We start from the raw sequence: 20902 nt of genomic DNA on the forward strand, positions 1-20902 counted from the left end.
ATAACCTAAATGTAACTTAGTGACATATTTCTTCATTTTCTTTCTATTAGATAGTCAGGTATGCTGCCACTTGCACACGACTAGTCTATTGGTACACTATACATACAAGCTCCAGATACACACTACAAGGTCAGTACCACGAATCGGCTGTTCACTTTCTCCAGGATCTGCTTCTCATTCAGAGCCATTGATTCTCCCTTTCTCTTCTTGATCCTCTTCTTCTCCAGTTTTTTACAAGCATACATCTTCCCTGTGGCACGGACCTGGCACGCACACACCTTCAACAAAGATCAGAATTAGTTTATAAGAACAATATGAGGAGCTGTAGAGGGAGAATGTGAGCAGTATGAGGAGATATAGGGAGGGGCTGTATGGCACATTAGAAGATGTTAAAGGGAGGTTATATGAAGCTACAGGGTTAGATGATAAACAGAAGTTATATAGAGCAATATATGGAATTATATGGGTGCTTATGGAGCAATAGGAAGAGCTAAAGGGGGAGGGTTATTTGGAGCAAGGTTTCTAGGATAAATAGAAGAAAACAATAAGTAGAATTAAAGGGTGTTATAAGAAAGTGTTCTATGGAAAAATAGAGGAGTTATAAGTGTCCAGTATAAGGAGTTATAGGGAGGGTTATATGGAGCAATAGGAGGAGTTATAGGGAGGGTTATATGGAGCAATAGGAGGAGTTATAGGGAGGGTTATATGGAGCAATAGGAGGAGTTATAGGGAGGGTTATATAGAGTAATAGGAGGAGTTATAGGGAGGGTTATATAGAGCAATAGGAGGAGTTATAGGGAGGGTTATATAGAGCAATAGGAGGAGTTATAGGGAGTGTTATGTAGAGCAATAGGCGGAGTTATAGGGAGGGTTATATGATCAATAGGGATGGCTATATGGAGAAATAGGAAGAATTATATGGAACAATAGGAGGAGTTATAGGGAGGGTTATATGGAGCAATAGGAGGAGTTATAGGGAGGGTTATATGGAGCAATAGGGAGGCTTATATGGAGCAATAGGGGGGAGTTATAGGGAGGATATTTAAAGGAATAGGAAGTTATTGAGTAATATTAAGAGACAAATGGGTTATAAAGACAAGATATAAGGAGGGGTTACAAGGAAGAATATAAAGTTAGTTAGAAGAATAAAGAAGTTGTTATATGGAGTAATAAAAGGATATAGATTATATATAGCTTATCCGTATAACATACAGAGCAGATATACTGTATACAGTTACAACTGCAGCATGTAATAGTAATGTGAAGCAGAGAATACAGGTTGAACGTTTACCGATTTGTTTGTGAATCAGTGTTAATTACAGGACTCACTCACCTCCCCAAAGCCGCCTTTGCCTAATACCCTGTACTGCCGGAAAGTGTCTTTTGTAACCTGCTGCCTGAAAGAGTAAAACAACCCAGTCATTATTATGATATTTATTATTATTATAAGTTACGTACATATTTTAGGCGCAGTCCACATTCAAAATGGTTAAAAAAAAAAAAAAAACCTGTGTTACCTTTCTAGGCTCTTCCACTGCAAGAAGCGGTCAAAGTACATACTTTCCTGGTACTCTCGGAATGGGGACCCACTAAGGAACTCATGCAGTTGGCTGGTGGCGAAAAGATGGGCATATTAAGCTTTCCAGTACAGTATACATTTCATAAATTATAAATTGTACTTGCTAAGTGGCCCTACATGGGATTATATGTGGCTCCTAGATGAAAGAATGCAGTTATATTGATGTCGCCCCACCCCCCTTGGGTCAGGTAATGAGACTTTAGCAATGTATGAAATAGAGGGGTGTAATTAAATAGGTTGTTCATCTTTAAATTAACTTTTAGAATGATGTAGAAAGCGTTGTCCAGATACAATCTGCAGTTGGTTTGCATGTATTATTATTTGTGGTTTTTGACTTAATTATCTTTTTATTCAGCAGCTCTCCAGTTTCCAATTTCAGCAATCTGATTGCTAGGGTCCAAATTACCCTAACAACCATGCACTGATTTGAATTAGAAACTGGAATATGAATAGGAAAGACCTGAATATAAAAATGAATAATAAAAAGTAGAAATAACTATACATTTTTAGCCTTAAAGAGCATTTGTTTTTAGATGGGGGGTCAGTGACCCTCATTTGAAAGAGCAAGACTATAAAGACTAATAAGACTATAAAAATAAATAATGAAGACCAATTGAATAGTTGCTCAGAAAGGGGTCATTCTATAACATACTAAAGTTTACTTAAAGCATCCAATAAGACTGCTGTTTAATAGAAACCTAAAAAAAAAAAAAAAAAAAATTATCGTTCAGATCAGATCTATTGCCTTTTTTTTATGGTAGGGAACATTGTGCCTTCTCTTATTTTGCAAAATGTCCCGATTTATTGTAAATCGCTCACCAAGGGTCTTCTCCAGCGCAATTAAAGAATCCCTCTGTCTCTCAAAGAGAGAGAAGGGTCTGTTAATATATATAGTGCTCCCAATAAAGAACGAGAGTTCCTGTGAAGTCTGAAGCAAGCCTTACAGCAAACTCTTCATTCAAGACAATGGGGGATATTCATTCTCACTGAAATGGACATATACTGATTGTGTGCTTCTCAACGAGGGCCAGTCACTATAACACACACATTTGCGTCTATTGGGAGCATCGGTCAATGCCTGTGTATCAAACTGCCAGATGTTTCTTAGAGCAGAGACCTCCCGTTGCTGACACAGAGACAAGGTCCCATGTCAGAGGCTTGCACGGCAACAATGAAATTGCTCCTCCACTAAATTAGGTGATTAATGATTAGGTCATTAATGGGTCGCTTTATTAAAGGGAAACTCTAGAGACCAGTTACTGATTTAGTAGATAATACATACTTTCAATGTCTTATTTTTTCAGAAACTGAAGGGTTCTCCAATATCTGATGGTCTTGCCACCAAAGGGCCCTGTGGCTTCCTTTCTGGCTACCTCATCAGGGCAGAGACAAACGCTCAGATTTGGGGAGATTTAGACCCCCGTCGATAAATCGCCTCTTTTCCAGGGCGACTAATCACCCTGTACTGTGTCCTGCTGACTACAATCTAAATCGTCAGCGGGATGGCACTTGGAGCGCTTCCTTTTGAGGCAAATTCGGACGACTTCGGAAAACGAAGTGCACCAGTTGACATTCTTCATGGGGCGACTAAACTACCCGAACTACCCTCCGCCGGATAGAATGTAAATCGCTGGCGGGAGGCAGTTCAGGGAGATTAGTCGCCCCTGAAGAAGAGATTTGTCGCTGGGCAACTAATCTCCCCGAATCTAAGCTCAGATTTCCTTCCACGGAAGAAGGTTAATTGATTTGTAAAGTAAAAAAATAAATGGGACTTTCAATGAAGAATAGACAGTGGGGGTCATTTATAAGGTCCGCGCATCGCATATTTATTTGTAAATGGTTGTATTGCCCATTGAACGCTAAAATATTGCACTGCTGTGGCCATCTTTCTGGGTTTTTGCGAATTCGCATTGAGAACAAATCTTGGCAAATGACTCGCGAATGAGACGGGTGTTTGTGTGAGTGCGCCCACTGTGTGAGGTTGTCGTGCGCGAAAATCTCGTTGACAGTAACTTAAAATCGCAATTCGCTAATTTTTTTTTGGTGAATATTTTCTCCACCGCCAAAGTTGTGGCTTAATTCAAACGCAGAGTGTGCAGATAATATTCGCAATTTGTGATTTTTGCCAAATTTCAAAAGCTCTTATAGACATTCGCAGTGTGAAAAAAAAATTGCAATTCTGTTTGCACACTCGTATTCAGCATTATTGATGTATCCATGCGCAGGGCAAATATATTCACTGTGCCAACCAATCTGCCCTGCGCAAAGTTTATAAATGAGCCCCTGTGTGTCCAATTAAACATTCACAGACAAAGTAAACAAATGGAATTAAATAAACGGACAATCTGTAAGATGTGCCTCTTCTCACCTAATGCATTTAGTGAAGATTTCCTTGCTGGGATTTTTTCCAATATTCTCAATGCATTCCTCCATGTAAGCATCCGGGATCTCTGGCATGTAGTCCGACGACTGAAAGGAAAGGCAGGTATAGAACAGTGATGAGAGAACGGCAATAAGAGCAATGCAGTCCTTCCTTGGCCCCTGCCTGTCCTTTAAAAATGCAGATTAGAGCAGTTATATAAGACATTCACCCAACATATTCTGATATAGAGCTCTTTTATTTCTGACCTCTTTAAAGAGCACCTGTTGGGTGAAAAAATATTTTCCCCAACCAAATATGTGGGGTAACAGAGGTTGGAGGTAACAGTAGTTTCTTAAAGGAAATCTATACCCCCCAAACAATGTAGATCTCTATAAAAATATATTGCATAAAACAGTAGTAATATGTGCCATTGGGTAATCACAAATAGAAAATTGCCATTTTAAAAAATAAGTGCCGCCCCCTGGGATCCTACAATTCACGGTGCAGTTGTGTCTTTTGCTCCCACACTTCTTCCTGTTACAGTTAGAGCTGCAGTATGTCTGGTCAGGTGATCTCTGAGGCAGCACACAGACCATCACAAAATGGTGATTCAAGTCAAGAGATGTAAAAGGGCAAGATTTACTTTAATATATATTCCAGTTTGGTAAGATTCTTTAATACGTCACTTAATTTGATATAAACTGGTACTCAAGTATTCATTTTGGGAGTATAGTTTTCCTTTAAAAAAAATATTCCCCCCCCCGCCAGGGCTAGGACACTCATAGTAACATAGAAACATAAAGATCAAGTCCGGCATTTGCTCATTACTCGCATGTGTGCTCCTCAACATGGCTACTAAAGTGTCCTAGTGCTGGCAGGTGGCAATTTAAAAAAAACAAAACTCGAGTGTGGGCTTGATTAGCGTGCACATTAAAATGCCCTTTAAGCTGAAGTATAATGTTACGATACCAGTGTACCCCATTTTAAATAGATTAGTATCCTTATTTAAAGGATAAGTAAGTCTTTATTGCAGAATCCCCTAAGATTACTCTAAACATCACCCTGAACTACATATTGTTTCTCCCTGCATTGATTCTTGTTAATTTCTAAATTATAAGCAGCTTCTTCAGCTCTTTTAGGTACTTCCTTGCATAGAGTGAAGCTCCTCCCTCTTTCCTTTCTTTCCCACTTTGACTATGACTATGAAAGAGGTGCCTGCTGGGCATGCTCACTGCCTCTGTTCCAATAGAATGCATTTAGACGTGTATAGTAGGCACCTGTTTGAGGTCTTTATTGTTGGAGAGAGAAAAGCAGAGCTCGGGGGTGGAGCTTCACGTTAGACAAGGAAGTAGCTAAAAGAGTAGAACGTTAAGCTGCATGTAATTTTGAAGCCAAATAATACAGGGACAAAGGTATGTTATTCTGGGAGATGTTTAGAGTAATTTTTACAGGTGGCTGCTCTCCAGGTGGACTGCCATTACTGCATTTACAGCCGCCATTTTGGCTTTCAATGGTGACAGTGGATTTGCTTGGCAATGATGACATGTAGAAGAACTCAATTGCATGCATGCAGTCAGAGCCTACTCTCTCGCAGCGAGAGAAGCTTCCACAATATATTCATTAGATAGCAGCTACACCAGTATGACGGAAAGGAGAAGCAGGGGGCCACATAACCCTAGGCTCGCTCTGTTTAAGCATTCCCCTGAGTAGCTTCATTACAGCGAGCTCTTGCCAGAGGGGATGGTGGGGGGCTTTTAAAGGGGGTTTTCACCTTTGAGTTAACGTTTAGTATGATGTAGAGAGTGATATTCTGAGACAATTTGCAATTGGTTTTCATTTTTTATTATTTGTAGTTTTCGAGTTATTTAGCTTTTTATTTAGCAGCTCTTCCGTCTCCATTATAAATAATCTGGTAGCTAGGGTCTAAATCTCCCTAGCAACCATGCATTGATTTGAATAAGAAACTGGAATGTGAATAGGAGAGGACCTTACTAGAAAGATGAGAGAAAAAAAAATTAGCAATAACAATACATTTGTAGCTTTACAGAGCATTTGTTTTATAGATAGGGTCAGCAACGCCCATTTTAAAGCTGGAAAGAGTAGGAGAAAAAGGCAAATAAAAACAAAACTATAAAAAATAAATAATGAAAACCAATGGGAAAGTTGCTTAGAATTGGTCATTCTAGTACATACTAAAAGTTGACTTAAAGGTGACCCACCCCTTTAAGAGGAGTTTTACATAACACAGTAAAGAGTCAGAAAGTCAACCTGTGGACCTCGCACCATCAAGTTAAAAAAATGAAGGGTGGCATCCGCCAGGACCTTTCCTTAAAGGGGTTGTTCACTTTTGAATAAACTTCTAGTATGACGTAGAGAGTCAATTTGCAATTGATTTTCATTTATTATTATTTGTGGTTTTTGAATTATTTCGCTTTTTATTCAACAGATTTGCAATTTCAGCAATCTGGTTGCTAGGGTCCTAACTAGCCTAGCAACTTTCCATAGATTTGAATAAGAGTCTGGAATTTGAATAGGAGAGGCCTGAATGGAAAGAGGAGTAATACAAAGCATCAATAACACATCCGTCATGCTTGACAGAGCATTTGTTGTTAGATAGGGTCAGTGACCCCCATTTGAAAGCTAGAAAGAGGCAAATAATTAAAAAATAAATAAATAATGAAGACCAATTAAAAGTTGCTTAGAATTGTCCAGTCTATACCGTACTAAAAGTTAACTTAAAGCTGAACCACCCCTTTGAAATACATGTTTCCTCTCCATACATGGTTAATGCTACATCATAAAACAAAGCAGAGACTCACCTGTGGGGCAAAAAACCTGGAAATAATCTCTTCCCCAGTCTCCTTTCTCTTCTCATCAGGAGAAACTTCATAATCTACCTGAGGGAGACAGAGAGAAGTTATAACCGGTACATCCCTCTTACAGGTCTAAGCAACACACACACACACATATATATATATATATATATATATATCAGCAAGTGCCCATTTCTTACCACCGAATCGAGGAAATTAATGCATCGAATGAAATGCTCCCTGGTATCACAGAACTGGCGAAAAAGGCGGCGGCCAATCGGCTGCTTCTCACACAAGCTTGTATAGTCCCTTTCTGAAGGTTGGAAACAGAAAAAGGAATAATGCAATCAAACTGCCAGTTGTGCGTCCCTCTCTGCACAGGGTGACAATAGCCTATAAGGAATTCATGAGTTATCCAGTTCACTCAAGACTTTAAGGCGTCAGCACAAATGAATTTCTAATGACCAATAATTGTATTAAAACCAATAGCAGTAGGGCTCTGTGCCACACTGTGTGCCATTAGCCAGGGCACTTTCTACTAAATAATATATTAAGTGCTAGCAGGAATACAAGGGGGGTGGGAGGTTGACGGACGCAGCTTTCCAGCAGTGGTTCTCATACTTCAACAGGACTAATGAAGAGCAATTATCAAGTGCAGTCTAATTTACAACTAATACCTCATGCCGACCAATCAGAGGTTTGCTTTTACACTGCAGCCCAATAAATGGTTGTAGGTGATTGGCTGGAACAAGCGCTACACCTTTATACCTTCATAATAATTGTCTTGCAAGGGCATTATGTGATCTTAAAGGAGAAACAAACAAAAAACCCTACCCTACATAGGCCCCCCTCCCCCCAGCCTAGCTGCCCCCCCCCCCGGGGCAAATGCCCCTAACTCTTTACTTACCCCTCCATGCAGATTCTGTCCAGCGGAGTTCACGGGCGCCATTTTCTTCTCTTCAGTAATCTTCGAAATGAGACTGGCACTTTGGCAATTTTCTGGAGTTTTTTTGAAAATTGCTCCAGCTGCGCATGTGTCGATACGTCGGCCTCATTCCAAAGCTTACCGAAGAGGAGAAAATGGGGCCCGTGAACTCCGCTGGACAGAATCTGCATGGAGAGGTAAGTAAAGAGTTAGGAGCATTTGCCCGGGGGGGAGTCTATGTAAGGTAGGGGGTAGGGTTTTTTTATTTTTTTATTAAGGGTTTGTTTCTCATTAAGTGTACGCCGTCCAGAAGGATCATCAGTTATTCAAACTGTCTGCCCGTATTCACTTACTAAGGCTCCACCGACCATAACGAGGGTGTTGCAAGGCACCAAACAACTGAATCGGTGAAGTGAAACCAAACCTGGACCCACTAGGTGTCACTGTAGCCAAAGGGGGAGCTGAAGTCGGAACACGGTATTTAGTAAAACACAAAGATAACCAAAGCAGGGTTGTTATACCGCAAATACCTTGAGATTAGTAGCGGCTACTTGTATCTTGCTGCCCATAATAGTTTGCTGTGGCCCGTGTCTTAAAGTGATACTAACGCTAAAAATTTTCTTTCCAAAATATTAATCTACATTAAAAGTTACCTATAGGTCATGTTGATCGTTTTTCGCTGATAGATCTGCTTTTGTAAGTAATTGTTACTTGAAGTTCCTAAACCTGACTGTTTTGCCAACCAGACGGTCCCTACTCAACCTGTCAGAGTTTCTAATGCTAACGGACTCCTGCTGCACAAATATGGCTGCCCCCTCAGAGGAACATGGGGGTAAGAAAGGTAATGTAACAATGTTATGATAGATAATAAAAAAAGGTTATTTTCTGATGTCAGTATCACTAAGCCACCTACAGTAAGTATGAAACCTAACAAGCCCAATACAAAAAGCAGCTGTAAATCTTCCCGTGTGCCATTATTTGGCTATACATGGGTTGATATTAACTGCCAACTTAGTTACTATAAACAGCAGCTTATTGCCCAATTTCCGATACCTGCATTTTCCGATACCTGCATAGGCTTCCATTAGAATATGAATGTCAGCCTGAAGGGAACAAATATTTGGATCAGATGAGGCCCAGCATAGAGTCCTGAGCGGGTCCAATTTTTGATACCTGGCCCTACCCAGAGCCTCACTGCATTTTTACCAGCTACCTGTAACCTGACCTAGAGTCCTGCACGGAACCAATTTATAAGACCCGGACCGACCCAAACCAACAGCCAGCAACCCAAACCACAATCCCCATATTCACCCAGTTTGATCCGCTACCCGACCTACAACTGCCTTATCCCAAACCCGCAACCACCATTAAACAGGAAGTGATGTTGCTGCAAACTGGAAGTGACATCCTCAAAAGTGGGCAGGGAAAGAAAAAAGTTTTGTAAAAATTTTTTTAAAAAGGGAGTAAAATATAGACAATATAACATAAGAAAAAATTTCACACCCGAAAATCCTACCATCAGCCTGCATGGTACCTGCTTTTATTGTGGGTAACCTGCAGGTACCCGACCTGCAGCAGGACTCAAACCTGACCCTCTACCGCTGACCACCATGAAACCAAACGTGGTAATGAAAAAGAAAACAGGAAAACATTTGAAGGAGAAAGAAAGGTTAGAACTTAGAGTTGTATCAGAAATGTCTATATAAATACACCAGTAAACCCCTCTGAGTCCTCTGTCAAAAGAAACACAGCATTTCTATCCTTCTATTGTGTACACATGGGCTTCTGTATCAGACTTCCTGTTATCAGTATAAACCTCCAGGGCTTGGGCTTGAGCATGCTCAGTTTGCTCCTCTCCCTCTTACTGCTGTAATCTGAACTCAGAGCTATAAGTGAGCAGGGAGACTCAGGCAGGAAGTGATGTCACACCAAGCGAATATGGCAGCTGCTTTTCTAAACAAACAGAGAGCCTCTAGAGCGGTTTAGTCAGGTATGGTAAAGCATTCTACAGAATAAAAGCATTCTAGTTTGCACTATTGTGGCTAATCTATTGGCAATAAACTGCTTCGGTAGCTTTCCTTCTAGTATAAGGCAGTAAAACTCGTCCACACTCATACCGGCATAAGTCTTACTCGAAACACATGGCTTTTTCTGCAAGCACCTGACCCAGGACTCAACCCGGTTTCAAAGGTAGCACTTGCCATGTATATATTAGCTGGCCCATCTGATGTCAAAAACTGTAAAACGTACATGAAGGTGTGTATAATAATTTAAATATGAAGTATATTTCCTGCATTGCAATAAGTTCCTAGAAATGATTAAGGCCTCCACGTAGAAAAGGAACTCATTGAAGAATAAGTTGTAGAGAAGGACAAGAAGGGGTTCCTTCAGCATTAGAGAACTCATTAAATGTTCCATAGAACATAGTAGGACTCACCGAGCTGCTTGCGCAAGTCTTCACACTGGCTGATATGGGGAAATTTCAGGATTTCTTTCCATTTCTTGCTTCTCCCTTTTCGTTTTCCACCTCCACCTGAAAGGTTAAAAATGAGATTTAAAATGAATTGCCGGAACCATACAGTTTTCGTCACCAGTCTTATTAGACCTTTCACATTATGCAGGATTACTCCACATTTTAAACCCACAACCACCCCACTGGAGCCTAAATGAATCACACTTAAGTGGCAGCATAGCCGATTTCCTCTAATTCTTACCTGAAATTGAACTTGTGTGAATAAAAAAAATAAAGCAGTGATTTTGGCAGCAGGCAAAACCCCCAACACCAAAGTGTAAGCCTTTGTCCTGCCATGCACCAATCTGTTTAAAGAAACTAAGGCCATTTACTGGAAAGCAGTTACTACACCAGGGCTGGTTATATAGGTTACCCGTTATTCAAATATTCTTGCACTGGGAGATAAAATGCAGCAAATATACCCCTCTAACCATATTAAACACTATTAAAGGAAAATAGGAGCGAGCCTCTGTATCCTAAATACAAGTCAACCCTCGTACAGGTAAGGTAATCATTATCCGAAAACCAGTTATCCAGAAAGCTCCAAATTACAGAAAGGCAATCTCCCAATATATTCCATTTTATTTATATAATCCAAATTTTTAAACAGGATTTCCTTTTTCTCTGTAATAATAAAACAGTAGCTTGCACTTGATCCCAACTAAGATATAGTTAATCCTTAAACCAGCCTATTAGTAATTTGAATGTTTAATTGATTTTCTAGTAGACTTTAAGGCAGTGGTCCCCAACCAGTAGCTCGCGAGCAACATGTTGCTCTCCAACCCCATAGATGTTGCTCCCAGTGGCCTCAAAGCAGGAGCTTATTTTTGAATTCCAGGCTTGGAGGCAAGTTTTGGTTGTATAAAAACCAGGTGTACAGCCAAACAGAGCCTCCTGTAGGCTACCAGTTCACATAGGGGGTACCAAACAGCCAATCACAACCCTTATTTGACATCCCCATGGACTTTCTCATGCTTGAGTTGCTCTCCAACTCTTTTTACATTTAAATGTGGCTCACGAGTAAAAAAGGTTGGGGACCCCTGCTTTAAGGTATGAAGATCCAAATGACATTAAAAGGAAAACTATACCCCTGAACAATGTAGGTCTCTATAAAGAGATATTTCATAAAACAGTTCATATATAAAACCCTGCTTCATGTAAATAAACCATTTTCCTAATATTATACATTTTTAGTAGTAAGTGCCATTGGGTAATCATAAATAGAAAATTGCCATTTCAAAAAAATAAGGGCTGCCCCCTGGGATCATATTATTCACGGTGCACACAAACAAACCATACATGTTAGGTCACATGAGCCAATTAACAGACAGAGTTCTGTCTTTTGCTTCCACACTTCTTCCTGGTACAGTTAGAGCTGCAGTATTTCTGGTCAGGTGATCTCTGAGGCAGCACACAGACCATCACAAAATGGTGGTTCAAGGCAAGAGCTGTAAAAGGGCAATATTTACTTAAATATATATACCAGCTTGTTAAGATTCTTGAATATGCCACTTAATATGATATAATCTGTTGCTTAAATATTCATTTTGGGGTTAACGTTTTCCTTTAAGATCCTTTAAGATCTGCACAACTCAAGGTTCGGAGCATATGGATAACAGGTCCCATATCCGTATTAGGCATCACAATAAGCCACTTATACCCACTCATGTTTTCATAATCATGTATCAGGGCCGCTCATGACAGACGTAAATGCTAAAAAAAACACCTATGGGCAATAATGATCCACAACGCAGATTCTTAAAGTGGACCTGTCACCCAGACACAAAAAGCTTTATAAAAAATAAAAAAAAGTCCTTTTGAAATAAAACATGAAATCCATTTTCTGTTTTGTATTAAAGCATTCATAGCTGTTATAATCTAGTAGTTTAAAAAATCTCAGCTGTCAATCAAATATTGTCTGTCCTTCCTCAGACAATTACTTTCACTTTCCATTCAGCACTTCCTAAATGTCACTGCTCTTCCCACAATACCCTGTTTTCTTTACCATTTAATTGTGTAGCCAGGACATGGGGATGGACATCAGGTCCCCCATTCTGGTGCACAAACAAGATTCTGAGATGATACAAGGCTTGTCTTAATAACAGTGTCCACAAAATGGCTGCTGCCTGCTTGCTATAATTATGAATTCCCAGACTGAAGGAAACAAGATTCAAATAATTTATATAGTGTAATTAAAGTTCATTTTGCTTGACTAATCTGATAAAATAGGATTTTGAATATTTATTTTGGGTGACCGGTTCCTTTTAAAGGGCAACTGCTCTCTAAGACAGACAAGTTCAATCCCTGGCAAAACTATAACTCCCAGCAGGCATCCTAGAGTAATAATCCAGCATGGTTATAGTATTATGGTAACTATTTCTCATCACTAATCAATTCTAGTTTTTTTATAGGTTTTTTTTTTCCCCAACAGGACTCCAGGCCAACAGATGGTTGGCCAAAAAGGACCAATTATCTGCCAGCCGCAAGTTGCTCCAATCAGCATAATCGGTTTATCATAAGGAGCAACATTCCAGAAGACATATATTCTCGAAGGAAGATTAACAAGTTATTCTGAATTGAGAAAGCCAGTTGGATGACTGGTGAAACGTCTTCAAGGAAAAAGGACACAGCAAGTCCAGTTGATTTGACTTATTTCTATAGATAAAAAGCTAAACTCAAAAGCGGCAAGTAATAAAATTTGCAATTGGTCTTCGTTTTTTTTTATCAGAATATCACTCTCTACATCAGAAGTAAACTCGAAGGTGACCAACCCCTTTAAAGGTGGCCATAGACGCACAGATAATATCTTACAAAACAAATTTTCGTACGATATTCGATGCTTGTATGGTGGGAACCGAGCCGACCGATATCGGCACAAGACTTGGATATCAGTTGGCTCGTCGATTGGACTGGACGGAAAATTTTGATCCGGCGCCTTTGAACGCAATTGAACATCGGCCATTGTTAGTGCTGAATCGTCAGATCCAGGTAGAATTCTATTGTTGCTACTAGGGATACACCGAATGCAGGATACTGTTCGGGATTCGGCCTTTTTCAGCAGGATTCAGATTCGGCCAAATCCTTTTCCCCCTGGCTGAACCGAATCTGAATTCTAATTTGCATATGCAAATTAGAGGCGGGGAGGGAAATCAAGTGACTTAGTCACAAAACAAGGCGGTAAAAAATGCTTTCCCGTTCACACCACTAATTTGCATTTGCAAATTAGGATTAGGATTCAGATTGGTATTCGGCCAAATCTTTAACAAAAGATTCGGCCCAATTCAAAATAGTGGATTCGGTGCATCCTTAGTTTCTATCTGGCGATTTAGCTGTACACTTGTGTACTGAACGTACGTTCTTTCTTGGAAAGATCTTTTTCAAGAAAGATCGTAATTGTTACATCTATGGCGACCTTAAGAGCGCTGTATCATTCCATATTTAGGCTAATGCCCGAAGGGGTGCAATCAGCTCCTACGCAGGCATTAGTATCCTCTCCTGGTGGCTGAATTCGACAAGGAAATGTGAGCGTTTCCATTCTCACAGCAAAATCAGTGTTTGTGTGCCTGAAACTGAGCCACCACCGGCATGAGAATTTGGTGGCCGGTGACGTCAGAGCACTCCCCATTCTAGAAACTATATTTATGAAGCTCGTTTTTAACAAGTGTGGGGTAAAAGTGCTTAAGGGCCTTATGTTTGTTTGATGCTATCGACCCTCTCACCACAATGACGCATGTCCTCAGCCGGGGAAGGGACTTCCGGACAATTTTAAATGGGGTTCAGGTTACATTGTGGTTATCTGGTTTCTTGAGTCCCACTTAAGAGTAATAATATTATTCTTTATTTATATAGTGCTGATATATTCTGCTGCGCTTTACAGAGAACTCCTTTCAAATTAGCCCCTGCCCTGGTGGAGCTTACAGTCTAAACTCCCTATCTTTGCATCAGAATTTAATAATTATCCCTGTAGCATCAGGTTAAATGACAGGTAAACCTAATTTTCTGCTTCATGATTTGCAACGACCCCTAAGCTTAGCTTTACAGCAACTGCTTAAAGCACACTGAGCATGTGAGTGTCACTACCACTCCCAACAAAATCCAAGATGGCGAGCTCCTGTGACAAATTTTAAAGCCTGAATGAGAACTGTTTTTGTAGATGATGAACCTTTAGGCTGGTGCATGAAGCTCAAAGCTTGTTAAGCCAAATTTGTTTTTAGAGTTTAGTTCTCCTTTAACTTTTGCTCCTGCGACTATATTTTGTTTTATTTGTTTGCCCTCCTTTTTTTCACGATTACTGTATACACAGATGAGCTCAGTAAACAGACGAGTATTGGAGATCCATGCTACCTATCCAGGTAGAGTTTGAGTTGTGCTAAACCGTGCAGAACCATGAAATAAAAATTACTTATAATTTATCCCTTGATCCCACCATTTTGGTTCTTTGGAGCATTTGTTGGAGGGGATGAAGGGATTTCATCAACGTCTATAGAATGAGCTCCTTATCTCTAAGCCTGGTAAATCAGGGAAGGGAGGGGAATATAATAAAGTTGTTCTTTATCACCCTGCCGATTCCATTGGGAGGGAGGAAGTATGGGTAAAAAGAAAAGTAGCATTAATTAACCCTATTTAACGAACTCATTTGCAAATAGGCAGAAGGTATATCAGAAGGTACTTTTAAGGACAAGGATATATTCCGGGTGAGGGGTTTTGTTTTTTTTGTTTGTTTGTTTGTTTTTGGTACAAATTTGAAATAAACTCGCTGCAACAGTATTAAGCCAGTCCACAATGTACATGCCATGGCCATATTTCACTGCTGTCAATCTCTTATCTCAGCCTCCCTTTGCGCAATGGCACATTACTGCGAGCAGCCTTGGTTTCAATGGGAAATCAGGCAGGCGGCCAAAATGCTGCCACCCTTTGTGGTAAGTCTGTCAGGCAGGGCATTTAATTGCCTATCAAAAGGTAAACATTGTACAATAAAAATCTAATTTAACAGAGGGTGGAAAGTCAGGCAGTGTTATCGGAACATAAACATTCCCGCTGGAACACGCTCAGGGCTCTTGATACGGAGCTGGAAATGGGCCAAAGGTGTCAGGAGAACATTGCACTGGATGGAGTAGCAATATCCGGACACAGGTAATAGAGATATCTAGGTGTATATCTAGCTAATATATCCTTAGACCTTATGGTCTTATTAATTTCATTTAAATAGCCAAAGAACAACCCAAAAAGTCCTTATTGTCTTTTATACAGATATTTAAGCTGCCATAGTGCTTCCCACTGGAAACAGACCTTCTAGAAGACCCAACACAACATCCATGACATCCCAGCCACTGGTAATATTAATACTCCACATTTGTGCATGGGGGGGGGGTTTGCTGGTGACATTTTGGGTGCTTTTGGTATTGCAAGACCTGCCACCTTGAGCTCCTGCAACTTACCTTTGCTGTTATCGACTGGCGAACCCTCCCTATTGGCATTGTTTTTGGGATTTGGCCAAACCCCAAATCTTTCAGGAAGGATTTGGCCAAATCCTGAACTGAATATGAACCCTTATTTGCGTATGCAAGTTAGGGAATGGAAGAGGGAAAAAAAATATTAATCCCCTAAATCACATAATTCACACATAAGAAGTCATATGATTTTAGGGTTCCAATTTAGTTTGGCCAGGCTCTTGGATTCTGACAAAATCCCGAGCAAAGTTAAGGATTCTTAGGGAATATTAATGCTGCTGCTGAAATAAGTTGCGGTTTTGGAACAATTAGCAATCATTTTGATCCCTAATTGCTGCACAGATCACAACTGCCAGCTCAGCACCCAAAAACAGCATCCCTATGAGGCTTCAATGTCATTGTTAGTCTTGTTTTTTTTTTTTTTTTTTTTTTTTTGCAACCATATAACAGTTTAATATTCCAAAACTGCATGCCCATACTGAGAGCTGCATAACCAAAACATTTAAACAATTGGCTTTAAAACAGTTTGTATTTGGCTTTGGGGTCAGACTTGACCAAGTTTGATATTGAGACAGGACACCGACATGAACCAGACTTGGAATATAAGTATAGGAACCCTGAGAAAGGAGTAATAAAAAGTAACTGGCTCTGCACTATGGTTCCCGATAAAAAAGATCTGAAAAGAAAACAAAATCGCCGTACTCTGGGTGCTGGGTCAAGGAGACTTCCTTCAGAAAGAATTTTCTTTTCATATCATTGAGAGCAAAGTAAACACAATTATTGCATCTCCCAAGGGTGGCACATCTGTAACTCTGATCCAACCAGCTTGTTTTCTTGACTGCACCCAAACATGTGTTGAAACTGCCACTTTGGTCTGATCTGGTCAATCCTGCAATGGCATCCCCATTTAAATCAACAGGAATCCAGCCAAAGATCTCCATCTCTAGTGAGACCTATCATTGTAGTGGCCCTGAACATCTTCAATTTCTATAGTCCCCACACCCGCAAGCTTTCCCTTACTCAAGTTCATTGAAAAATAGATCTTCTCCTACTACTTGCATAAATTTTCCCCATTCTTGAAAAGCAGTTCGTTTTTTTTTTTTTTTTTAAATTTCGCATTTATTTTTCCAACTTTCAATAAATACACCTTGGAAAACACAAAAAAAAAAAGGTTTTCAAAAAGGGCCAGTATTGGCGCAAGTTTAACAGAATCCAGATACCTTAGGGATCCTGTCATCTGAAAACATGTTTTTTTTTTTCAAAACGCATCAGTTAATAGTGCTACTCCAGCAGAATTCTGCACTGAAATCCATTTCTCAAAAGAGATTTCAAAATTGAATTTAAAAAATCTGACATGGGGCTAGACTTTTGTCAATTTCCCAGCTGCCCCCAGTCATGTGACTTGTTCCAGCACTTTAGGAGAGAAATACTTTCTGGCAGGCTGCTGTTTTTCTTTCTCAATCTAACTGAATGTGTCTCAGTGGGACATGGGTTTTTACTATTGAGTGTTGTTCTTAGATCTACCAGGCAGCTGTTATCTTGTGTTAGGGAGCTGTTATCTGGTTTCCTTCCCATTGTTCTTTTGTTTGGCTACTGGGGGAAAAAAGGGAGGGGTGATATTACTCCAAATTGCAGTACAGCAGTAAAGAGTGATTGAAGTTTATCAGAGCACAAGTTACATGACTTGGGGCAACTGGGAAATTGACAATTTGTCTAGCCCCATGTCAGATTTCAAAATTGAATATAAAAAAAAAAATCTGTTTGCTCTTTTGAGAAATGGATTTCAGTGCAGAATTCTGCTGGAACAGCACTATTAACTGATTCATTTTGAAATATTTTTTTTTTCCCCCCACAGTATCCCTTTAATGAATTTGACTTTTAAATCAAACATTTTTTTGCATTGCATGAACATTTTTACAATAGGCATTTAAGGGAAATGTCTGGCCACACAACACTACTTTCTCCAAAGAAGAAAAGGATATATGAGGAAAAAAGTATAAAATATGAAAAGGGTATTAGAGCTCGGCAGCCTCTGGGTTCTAAACAGTCCATACAGTAAAACAGCGTTTGACTGGGCAGAAAAGTATTGGTAAAAGGTGAAAATATCAAGCTACTGGGAACTCCTTTAGTTTCCCTAGGCTTATACTTTTTAAAATTCTACATTTTTATTTATTTAGGAGATGCCCCTCCCCTAAAGACTTAAAGGAACAGTAACATCAAAAATATATGAGGACAATGTTCCAGCACAAAATACAGCATTTATACCGTGCGCTAAAAACAGAGCAGCTTTTGGGGTTGGCAGTCTCTTATCTGGATTGCCCCCTCACCGTTTTATGTTTATTATGCCAAGTTTTACTATTATATGCCCACTCCATCCCATTGTACAAGATTCCCACTGCTGTCTGCCCACTCAACTGCTGCTTACAAACTGCCTGCCTTGATCACTTCTTAAACAGAATCATTTGCACATCAACAAATGTTAGGCTGAAGTTTTTTTTTTTATTATTCAGTAGTAATCTAGTATAAGTTAATATGCCAATTTTATTTTAAAAGCCTGTGTGATAGTTATATTTTTCTTGGTTAAACCATAAAAATGTATGAAGTGCCAAATTTAATGGATGTTGCCCTTACCTAGGAAGTTCAGGGTTTCCCCCTGAAATTTCAAAGTAAAACTGGCCATAGACGCAAAGATCCTATCATTCAAATTCTCGAACTATCGGACTTTCCCATCTCCCGACCTGCCACTAACCTTTTAGATCAAATAAAGTAGAAAAAGAACAGATCAGCCGATGTTCTGCCCCTGACAGCAATCATACGAAAGTGATGTCCGACAAAAGCTGGTGACAGTCTCCTACTGAAAATCGTAATTTTTAACTTGTCCGATCGACCAAATGACTGATCTCTGCTGGACGGTCCACACACTGTCTGAAAATCATACAAAGCCTCGATTCGTACGATCGGATCTTCGCGTCTATGGCCAGCTTTATAGTGGGGTAAATACTCAATGCTGTGTTCAGCAACCGCAATATTAGGCGTCTGGGTGCCCCAAATAGAATTTCTTAAGCTGGCCATAGACGCAAAGATCTGATCGTACGAATCATCGAACGATCGGACTTTCCCATCTCCCGACCTGCCACTAACCATTCAGATCAAATAAAGTAGTAAAAGAACAGATCAGACGATGTTTTGCCCCTGACAGCAATCGTAGGATAGTTATGTCCGACCAAAGCTAGTGACAGTCTCCCACTGAAAATCGTACGATCGGCAATACACGCAGAGATATTATCAGAAATCTTTTAACCCGTCCGATCGACCAAATGACCAATCTCCGCCGGACGAAAAATGTCGGGACTCTCCACACGTGGTCCGAAAATCGTACGAATCCTCGATTCGTATGATCCGATCTTTGCGTCTATGGCCAGTTTAAACGCTTACTGCCTTTACAAGCTATGTTTAAATATGTAAGTTGGAACTGCCCTGTTATACAAAAAAAAAAGGAGGGGCAACAAGAAAAATAAACTATATACTAAATATATACTTAACATTCAAGTCCGCTGTTTGTTATATAAACCTAAATATTAATTTCAGGCTTTCAACTTATGATTATATAGCGGTCGTGTAAAAGTGCATCGAGTGTGCATTAAAGGAAACCTTTAAAATAAGTGAATATAAAATTGATGAGAGCGAGTCTAAGCACTTTTGCAATTTACATTCCTTATTTTCTTTTTACTTTATTCGAATATATTAAAGGGGACCCGTCACCCAAAAAAAATTCAAAATCCTATTTTATCACATTAGTCAATCGAAATGAACTTGAATTACACTATATAAATTATTTGAATCATGTTTCTTTCAGTCTGGGAATTCATAATTATAACAAGCAGGCAGGAGCCATTTTGTGGACACTGTTATTAAGACAAGTCTTGTATCATCTCAGAATCTTGTTTGTGCACCAGAATGGGGGACCTGATGTCAGGCCCGGACTGGTTACACAATTAAATGGTGAAGAGAACTGGGGAATGTGGGGAGAGCAGTGACATCTAGGAAGTGCTGAATGGAAAGTGAAAGTAATTTTCTGAAGAAGGGCAGACAAAATTTGATTGACAGCTGAGATTTTTAAATGAGCTTACAACAGCTATGAATGCTTTAATAAAAATTTAAATTGGATTTCATGTTTAATTTGAAATGTACTTTTATTTTACAGCTTTTTGTGTCTGGGTGACAGGTCCACTTTAAGCGATACATGTACGGTTAATATGAATTATTTTTTTCCAACAGCCCCACCTGCTGGTCTGTTTCTGACCAGTCTGACCACCAAGTAGTCCAGGAAGTTGTCAGGAGAAAGTAATAGGCTGCTCTGATGTTCTTCTGATTAGGAAAGTTTTGAGAAAGGGTTTAAATCTTTTTCCTATGCAGAAGAACATCAGAGCAGCTTCTATCTTTCTCCTGACAATTTCCTTGGCATTGTTGCAACAAAATTCATTCATATTAACAGCACATGTACCCCTTAATTTCTTGAAATTAAAGAAAAATAAATAATGAATGTAAATTGCAAAAGTGCTTAGAATAGTACTCTCTTACGTTTTATATATCCTTATTTTAAAGGTTTACTTATCCTTTAATAGACACATATCTCAAACCTTGGCCAACAAGCAATATGAACCAGGAGTTTTTAATTAAAATTAGGAACGTAGAATTTCTATCATCAGCCATGCGGAATGAACGGTGACTTCCAGTGACGCACATACTGCTTTTTGTTCATTTCCTTATCATTCTTCACCCAAAAGATTGCAACATCCTAGTAGCTGCTTTCCCTTTCAAAACCCTTTTCCCTGCATCCGCCTCTCCGGAATGCAGTTCATACGATCCCATTTTTCCCCAGCACCTTCACTAGCTTCCCCACATTCCCTAATGGAAAAATGTCAAATTGTCCGGTTTCAGTGTTTTGCAGCAAATATTTTAATAACCAAAGCAAATGATCCAATACACCCTTCCACTACTGCATGTTATCAGTATGCAGGTCTGCAAATAAGAACCCCATATCTTAACTGCTCATGGCCAAGCCCACAGTTTGGGAACTAGTGGAATAATGTGTCAGCCCTGTACAGAATCTATGCTTAAAGGCCATGTTAATCTCTAAATTATTTACCATTGATTGACTGAAAAACATAAAATGCATGGTCCCTGGCAAACAGACAGCATATTCATTTTTGACTTAAGGTCCCCATATACAGTCTGATAAAATCTGCCGACAAGCTGCT

General features: G+C 39.6%; 1 protein-coding gene across 1 annotated transcript in view; it reads right to left on the reverse strand.

Moving 5' to 3' along the window:
* grk5l.L (G protein-coupled receptor kinase 5 like L homeolog) overlaps nt 1-20902 on the reverse strand; it is a 41645-nt gene that overhangs the window by 9883 nt on the left and 10860 nt on the right. The window contains exons 2-8 of the mRNA XM_018253594.2: nt 10117-10212; nt 6955-7067; nt 6761-6838; nt 3948-4048; nt 1518-1610; nt 1334-1397; nt 138-278 (exon numbers count right to left, since the gene is read on the reverse strand). Of these exons, the coding sequence (XP_018109083.1) occupies nt 138-278; nt 1334-1397; nt 1518-1610; nt 3948-4048; nt 6761-6838; nt 6955-7067; nt 10117-10212 (686 nt within the window). The remainder of the gene's footprint in view (nt 1-137; nt 279-1333; nt 1398-1517; nt 1611-3947; nt 4049-6760; nt 6839-6954; nt 7068-10116; nt 10213-20902) is intronic.

Source organism: Xenopus laevis, chromosome 3L (genome assembly GCF_017654675.1).
Source record: "Xenopus laevis strain J_2021 chromosome 3L, Xenopus_laevis_v10.1, whole genome shotgun sequence".
Taxonomy (NCBI): Eukaryota; Metazoa; Chordata; class Amphibia; order Anura; family Pipidae; genus Xenopus; species Xenopus laevis.